The 8,734-nt window shown below is 45.4% G+C and overlaps 1 protein-coding gene across 3 annotated transcripts in view; it reads right to left on the reverse strand.

The window, feature by feature from the left end:
* LOC308108819 (rho GTPase-activating protein 44-like) overlaps nucleotides 1-5,577 on the reverse strand; it is a 57,183-nt gene extending 51,606 nt beyond the window's left edge. Inside the window, exon 1 of one of the 3 annotated variants that reach the window (XM_080462069.1) lies at nucleotides 5,207-5,508. In XM_080462069.1, coding sequence (XP_080318195.1) covers nucleotides 5,207-5,259 — 53 coding nt within the window. In that variant the 5' untranslated portion in view covers nucleotides 5,260-5,508. Of the gene's footprint in view, nucleotides 1-5,206 lie in introns of all 3 variants that reach the window. The other 2 variants (XM_080462068.1, XM_080462067.1) reach the window with 2 other exon arrangements.
* Nucleotides 5,578-8,734: the final 3,157 nt, after the last annotated feature.

The raw sequence follows: 8,734 nt of genomic DNA on the forward strand, positions 1-8,734 counted from the left end.
GCGAGGCACGTACTGCCACTGCGTCCAGCGTGTGAAGCGGGCTGCAGGCCCGATTACGTCCAAATAAAAGCCAGCCGATTATCACATGAGGAATTAGCACACGTGCACAAACGGCTCGGTTATATGTCAGCTGAATGGTGCGGCGGGTTGGCGAGCACGTCGGTGTGATTTATCATCACCTTGCCGGAGCCATTTGTAATAATGTGATGTTTAGAAACAACAGGGGGACTCTATTCCATTCCGACTCCATTCTAAGAAATACAAACGATGGTTTGGAAAGGAGAGCATGTAGTCCACCACCGTGGACTACAGATTAACTCCTTTAATCTATAACTTTTGATTTTCCTAAACATAGCAACTTCAATAAATATCAACCCAACTGTGTTGAAGTTTGTCTGTAGATCTGGATTAACAGATCTGGGTTAACAAATCTGGATTCAGAAATCTGGATTGACGGATCTGGATTAACAGGCCCACCTCCACCAGTTCAGGAAACTTTTATTTCCCATCAATAAGTGAAATGTTGAACAAATTACTGAAACTCAACAATTTACTATTTTGAAGTTTTCGAGGAATTTACTAGTTACTTTATTACTTGGAAAAGTAACAACAACAGGTATCGGCACTCTGTGGAAAAATGACTGATTCACTCTTTAAGTTCATCTGAAGTTACACCAGTCAGTGGTAGGAAGATGCTCAACAATCTAGATATTAAAGGAGGAAGATGCTCTATAATCTGGATGTTAAAGGGGGATGATGCTCTATAATCTGGATGTTAGTGAAGGGAGATGCTCTATAATCTAGATGTTAAAGGAGGAAGATGCTCCAGTGAGTTATGTGTTACTTTATGATAATTAGGTAAATCTTTTTGGTCTGAACAACAGAGGTGTGTGAAATGAGCGGCCAATAGAATCCAGTTTTTTATGATGAGAACTTGTCTGTACTGCGCTCTATTCAGTCACGATGCTCCAGGACAGGCTCTAACGGTTTGGAGTCTCAAACGGAGCAGGAATGAAGAAACACAAACTACTTTCTGAGGTCTCGTCACCTGCTGCCCAAATATCACACCACAGAATAAAGCTACTTCCTGCCCGCTGATGGAGATGAAACATTCATTTTCAGACATCTCGAAGAGATTTTTCAGTCTTATGTGACTGTGACGTTCGACTGTCGATTTCCTAGTTTCTGGTGGGAAACATGCTTTTCATGACAATTTAAAAAAAACATTTTTCATGCCAACAAACCCACAAGTCTTTGAATAAAAAAACTTGAAAGCTATGAATGAGAAGATGAGTTATAAAAAAAAATCATCCATGGAAGAAGGCAAAGAAGTGACGGAGCTGAAAGAGGATTAAGTCAGTCCGTCACACAGCCTCGCTGCGCAGGCTGCTGGATAGTTACACACTTTCATTCAGTCGCACAGTTTACGCAGCATTACGCAGGATTAATGGTGCAGGCCGACTGTTTCACAGATGATTTTAACTGAGTCTGAACCTCTCTTGACCTACATCCTGAAGCGGAGCGATGCAGCAGTGTGGTGGTGGAGGGAGACGCTCCATCGGTCTGAGGATGCTTTCTGCTCTGAGAGGACACACTCACATTTTAGAGGACGCAAACTGAGGGAGAGGATGAGGAAGCACACAGTCTCAAAATTCAACTGCATTCCCTGACGATACAAATAATAAAAACTCTTTGCAGGTTAAACCTCAACAGCTCACCAGTCCAGTGCAGCCCAAACTCTTCGAGAGTGATCAGATATGATAGGAGGTCACATTACACACACATATATATATATATATATATATATATATATATATATCGATGTAAATGTTCAGATGAGATATTGAATCACATTGTTGGCTTAGAAGATGAGATAAAAATATAATATAAAAGTTGGAGCTATAAAACAATCTAAATATCTAAAATGCATGAAGATAAAATCTGATTAAACAGGCTTTGTTACACTGTGTTTACATAAGAATGATGTATGAAAGTATAAAAGTTAAGCATTTGAGAGGCTCAGTGTGGGGAATATAAGTCACAATCTGTGTATAAAAGCCCGAGACGTGAATGAATCCTAATGAATACGACATGATAGGAGCATCTCACTCGACCTCTCTCAGTTGTCACTCTGTAATCCAAACTATAAAGGCCCCGGAAATTAAATAATCATGCCATTGCTGCGGGATTATCGTATTTAAAATGATTCGAAGCCAAAATTAGATCCGAATAGAGCAGAATTTGGAGTACAATGGGGAGATGTGCGGGTTCATTCCAGGGTCAGGAGAGTTTCTGGCTTTTAAAGTGACACTGGTAAAGCGTCTGAAGGTGTGAGACAAAACAAAACACCACACCGAACATTAAACACTTAAAAAGACACTCGTCGACGTTTCATTGTGCCTGAAAGGAAGTTTCAAGACATTAAAGTGTCAATTATCTCCCTTCTCTGTCATTGAAAAGCATTAAACTGAGCTCAATGCAACATTTCTAGCGTGTACGTAAAATGTCGCGTGCGTCTTCACCCAGCTGGCATCTGATGCGGAAACCTGCAATCTTGAGTTTGAGTAATCAGTTCAGATGTTATGTTTTGTTCCGTTTTCTTTGCTTTGAAGCACTTTATGACTTAGTTTTGAAAAAGAAACTACACAAACCAAGTTATTCTCATCATTTGTGCCTGGACAACGTTCCTCCGCCTCTGTACACGGCTAGTTTTCTTTCTTAAATCGGTGGTGCTGGAGTTTCCTGTGCGCTCACATCATCTGTAACCTCCAGGTGACGCCGGATGCCAAGGTCACAGAGAACACATCAGTGGTTACCTGCGTGGCCAGCCATCAGGCGTCGCGTTGCAGCCTCTCCCCTCTAAATATGACTAATTGCCCCTGCTGTTCTGCGTCTTATGATCCAGGTTAGAGCTCATTACCAGGATGTCACGGCTCACCGCTGCTGCTGCACTCAGGCACATAAGGAGGGGGGGGGGGGACAAACAGGCGGCGGGGCCCCTCTCGCTCTGCGACACACACGCACACCTTTTCATGTTTCTGACAAATAACTGCTGGGTTTTATCTGCTGAAGAGCACCAGGAGCTTTTTGTCCCTGCGAGCGCCGGTCAGGCACAACGCCAGTGAATGTTTTGTATAATAGGAAAACCTCAATCCGGAGAGTTCAGAGATCTCTGCTGCTGTGAGCTGCAGCGATACCTTTCTCAATGATTAGTATCAGCCTACCTGGTGTGTGTGAGAGCGTGAGGCTGAGTGAGGCGGCGTGTTCCATCAGGGTTAAAATGAACACTGATATCATGGGTTGTGAATGGAGGCCGCTGGATGTTTGGACTCTTCATGCTGAAGATTCGTCACTGAAGTTATTACTTCAGTGACGAAAAGCGTCTGCACACTTCTGCACAGCATCGTCAGTCACTGTCATCAGACGTGTTTCATATTTACGTCAGCTCTGCTGCAGAAAATGACTTTACTATAAACCTGGAGCAGAACATAAAACACCCTGTTTTCTGACTGAATGTCCGCTCCGACGTTATGCAACAGTTTCAAAGGTTAAACCACTCTTGATCCAAACTCCTGAAGGCGCAGTGTTGACATATGACATTGACTCTCAGCTATAAGTGAAGGGTGGGGCCGTTAAATAGGAACAGGCACAAAGACATCACAGCACCTATCCAGAGCTTGGATCTGCTGCGGTGTGACCCGGCCTCCAGGCTCTAATAGGAAATAACCACATTAATTCAAAGTATTCTTCCATTTACATACGATCTGATGCAGCCTGTGGATTTACTGAGGATTAATCACTTCTGCATTGATCAGCTGTGACGTGTCACTGTGTTTGTAATCAAGATGAACTCCAGTGGAACTCCCAGGATTCACCGGACCGCTTCAATACAGACACATTTAGGTTTCTGGAGCTTCAGCCTTAAACTGGAACTGCATCAGAACGGAAATATATAATCACGGGGAAATGTGGTGTAGTGGTCTGCTCTCAAGCCTCACAGTGATACTGTCCCCTGTTTGAGCCTGAAGATTTCTGTGTGTTATCAAGGCACTCTGGTTTATTCCCACAGTCTAAAAACATGTGTTTGAGGTTTGACGCTAGATCCAACTCCAAACGTCAGTTGAGAGAGACTTGGAGTTGAATAAAGAGGGACTGAAGATGGAAGGAACATAACATGAAGTAGTGCAATGGGGTCAGACAGGTAGGCAAAAGCCCTGGTCCCCGAGCTGGAGGGGCCTCCAGAGAGGTGTAGCATTGATCCATAGCAATGAAAATAAGAAGGGACATTTTATAACCTGATGGGAATCACTTTGATTCTCCTGGCTACTCGCTACTTGTCGTCGCTATGTGGAAGCTAGAAGACCGGCTGACATCTGGTCCAGATCAATGACACAACTGGAAACCCCCAAAGACTGCAACCACAGGATGGGAATCTCCCTAGAGAGCAGCGCAGGACGCAGGCAGCAGGCATGGAGCAGAGCAGGCAGCAGGCAGGGAGCAGAGCAGGCAGCAGGCAGGGAGCAGAGCAGGCAGCAGGCATGGAGCAGAGCAGGCAGGGAGCAGGGAGCAGGGAGCAGGGAGCAGGGAGCAGGGAGCAGGGAGCAGGGAGCAGGGAGCAGGGAGCAGGGAGCAGGGAGCAGGGAGCAGGGAGCAGGCAAGAAGCAGGCAAGGAGCAGGCAGCAGTCAGGGAGCAGAGCAGGCAGCAGGCATGGAGCAGAGCAGGCAGCAGGCATTGAGCAGAGCAGGCAGGGAGCAGGGAGCAGGCAAGGAGCAGGCAAAGAGCAGGCAGCAGTCAGGGAGCAGGCAGGACGCAGGCCGGACGCCCTCTGCCTCCCTGTCATTGGTCCGGGCAGCAGCCTGCTCCTCGGGTACCATGTCTGTTCTCATCCTCATCAGGGTGCGGGTCGCTCCCCCCTGCTGAGCCGATCAATCAAACCGAACTGAGCCCGACACTGACAGTTACTGCTTCGTACAGATCAAACCAGCTGAGCAGCAGCATCGAGCGCACACACACACACACACACACACACACACACACACACACACACACACACACACACACACACACACACACACACACACACACACACACACACACACACACACACACACACACACACACACCCCGATCCCTGCTGTTCTGAGGCGCAGTGACGCACAGGACGCGCCCAGCGGGACGCACCCAGCCGCGGCTCGCATCTCCTACCTGCCCACGGTCTGGTTGGCCAGCTGTCTCATCCGGTTGAACTGCTTCTTCATCTTGTGTTTTTTTGCGTTTCCTCCGCGGATCTCATGGAGAGGAGGGAGTCAGATCTCCGCTAAACCTCCAGCGTGCGCATCGCGCTGCGGGGGAATCACCGACACACGGCCCGGGATTAAATCCGCCTCATGCCGCTGATGACACCGCGAGGCTCCGTCATCCGCTCCGCTGCGAGGCTCCGGAGGTGATGCTGGACCCGCGACTCTCTCTCTCTCTCTCTCTCTCTCTCTCTCTCTCTCTCTCTCTCTCTCTCTCTCTCTCTCTCTCTCTCTCTCTCTCTCTCTCTCTCTCTCTCTCTCTCTCTCTCTCTCTCTCTCTCCTGTGACAGCATGACGTGCGCCGGTGCATCATGGGAAATGTAGTGAGTTCGGTAAAGTTGGCACGATATTCACATTCGGATTTACAGCATGAATAACTCTGTAACGTAACTTCTTTAACACACAAACGGAGCCTCTGTGCCATCGTTATGAAGTAAAACATATGCTACAAGCTCATTTTTATCAAAACTATCTGTGTTTGGAGCAGCAGAAACAACATTGTGCAGCGAGACCGCAGGGACCGTCTGCAAGTTACAAACTGCAGCAACAGCGAAGGCAGATTTGACAAAAATGTCTAATAACGTCAAAAGTATTCACTGCAGTGTCTCCAAATTCACTGCAGCTTTCACCTGCCTCCTGCTGACTAGACTACAACACCTGGTTCGATATAGAAAGGGCTTTTTCATAATTTAATTGCTTTTTTTTTTTTTTTTTAAATGTATTGCTAAAACCTTATGGAATCTTCCTTGGCCTAACATCTATCTGTGGTGAAAACTTTTTATAAAATCCATCCATTTAAATAATCTTGCTAAAAGACATACAGACAAACAGATAAATGCACGCCGATGATTTTTATTACGTCCTTGGCACACAAAAAACTAGCCTCTTACCTGAGATGACAATAGAGTCCTGCTTTAATCCAGCTGCTGGCAAATGGAACTGGGTGGAATTTGTCCAGAGGAGGTGCGTTGAGCTCCACAAACCTGTTGGGAATCTGGTTGCCCGTGTTGTTAACTGCAGAAAAGCCCAGAAAAGAAAGTGCCTTCTAGCCTGGAAGCTGCTCCACAGCCTCCCTGGTCGGTTCTCCAAGTGCTTCTGCAAGGCTGCGTACTTCTGTTTCATCTTGCAAAATAAGGTCCCCCTGTTCTCCTGGCCAAAAGCACTTGTCAAGAGCTTTGAACATCCGGACCAAATTTGACTCCAGCAAATCGCATAGTAAGAGACGCCATCACTGACTCGTAAAACCAATAGCTGTTCATTTCCACCCTGGCTTCACTCTACACCCTTGTAAAGGCCAGATGAAATGGACTGTTCACCCTTCTTGGTTGCCCCCCCCCCCCCCAGTCCTCTTTATGGCCGTCGGAACATTAACAGTTTGTTCGATGGTGAGACTTGAATCCACAAGTGACATTTCTTTTTTCTGCAGCTTGAGAGAATGGTTCACACATTCACAAATTTTCGACAAATTCTGAGTGAGTTCAGTGCTTCAGAAGTTTCTTTGTATTTTTGCTTTTCAAGTTCATTGCATGATGTGTCCTCACTGGCTTTTCTGAAATGGAGTGCCGTTGCGGGTAAATCTTTCAATACTGCTTTTACTCTTTTAAAGCTTCTGGCCACCGTCGGAAGGTGAAGATTTGTTCTATTTTCAATATTTCCATGTTGAGCTCGGCTGCTGCTTCCCTGGGCATTCTGGCGTTCCTGGTTGACTGATTGCAGATCGAGTATTGCTTCGAAATGATAAACTCAAACTGATTACTGCCAGCCACTTCTTTAAGAGCGTCTTTTAGAGCCAGTTCTAATCTATGTGCCAGAGAGTGAACAGACTGCAAACTTTTCTTTGAGTCTAACAAAAAGCCAATTGGCTTTTCCTGTCAGCAGCTCCATCTGCGGTGTCTTCAAAAAGTCCTCATCAACTCCAGCTTTATGTAGACTCTCCATCATCAAATTAGAAATATTCAGCATCAACCCCATCTGGTGCCGCTAGATCCAGGAAAACATCGTCTACGTCCCCCGTACTGCTGGCATCACATCTTACGTAGATTATTAGAATGGGACCGGCATGAAGGGGATTGTGTCAAATAACTTTGAAATCCAATCCTTCAAATCAATAATGATTAAAAAAATAGTCGTGATTTCTGCGCATGCATGGATTGTGAATATTACCAACTTCAGCTGCATTAAGCGCCTGCATTGCCAAGAGCGGGTTGAGCTGCTCTGAACCCAACTTATCAGTGGCAATTTGCGCTTATCAATGCATATTGGCGTCCTCTTCAAATGCTGTATCGTTTGACTTCATTATGTAGATAGACAAAGGAAAACACAACTTTTTGAAAATGCTCAGACTTCAGCCACGTATTTAAAAAATGGTGATATTTCTCTGCATTTTTTGCATTTACACATAAACGAGTCACCACAAATTATGATTCCTGAAAACTCCAGCCACAGTGGATATTTAGAAAAACTGTCTACTTTTGCATCTAAAGAGGGATAGGCGGAGATTTACGTCACAATTTGTGACCTCATGTTTTTCCAGGACTCTGATTGGCTGTCGTGGCTTCATGCTTCTTGTTACACTGCCCCTTACAGATTCGGCATGCGCATAATAGCTTTGAACCAGGTGTACATGTGATCGATGTCAATAAAGATTTTTTTTTTGCGTGTAAACATGGCCGAGATGAAGGAAAACACAATTTTTTTTTTTAAAAAGCTCCTTCTGTGTCACCGGGGGAAAACACAGCTCTCGGAAACACTCAGGGCCCATTTACACGACAACAAAAACAAGTGTATCCCCAAAACCTTCTTCACTTTTGGAGGGTCCATTTACACTGCACTGGTGTTCGGATCAACTGCATCCGTGACATTTTTATACCGACTCCCAAAGTGGAACTTTTCTTTCATGGGCACGATTTCCCCCCTGCAGAAACCGCTGGCGGCTACGGAGGGCTGTTAATCTGCATGCACATCTCCCCCATGGTAAATAGTTAATCCTGCTCATGCACTAGTAAACAAAGTGGTTTACTAGTGCATGTCTGGCCTGGTATCATACGAATGTTGGATTATCTCGATCTTGTTCACGTTTATAGAGTATTGTTCTCTGCACACACGTGGTTTTATTACAAAAGCAAGCAATAGCGACCCCTTGTGGCCGGGAATTCCAACTACATCATTGTCAGTGTGTCTGCTGCTGCAGTGTAAACGCACCACTTCTTTAAAGGATTAGTTGTTGTCACATGAAACATTGTCGTGTACACGAGGCCTCAGACTCCCCCATGTAGATGGAGGAAAACTTTACCTTTCGGAAACAACTTTTGAAAACGCACCAAAACATTTTAGATTTTCTATACTTGCTCATGTGAGGTTTTTTTAATTTTACACATTTTCTTGAATGATTAGTGTGAGAAAACAAACCTGTGCAACATAAATGAGTGAACCTGGT

The sequence above is a fragment of the Lipophrys pholis genome (genome assembly GCF_963383615.2).
Source record: "Lipophrys pholis genome assembly, chromosome: 1".
NCBI lineage: Eukaryota > Metazoa > Chordata > Actinopteri > Blenniiformes > Blenniidae > Lipophrys > Lipophrys pholis.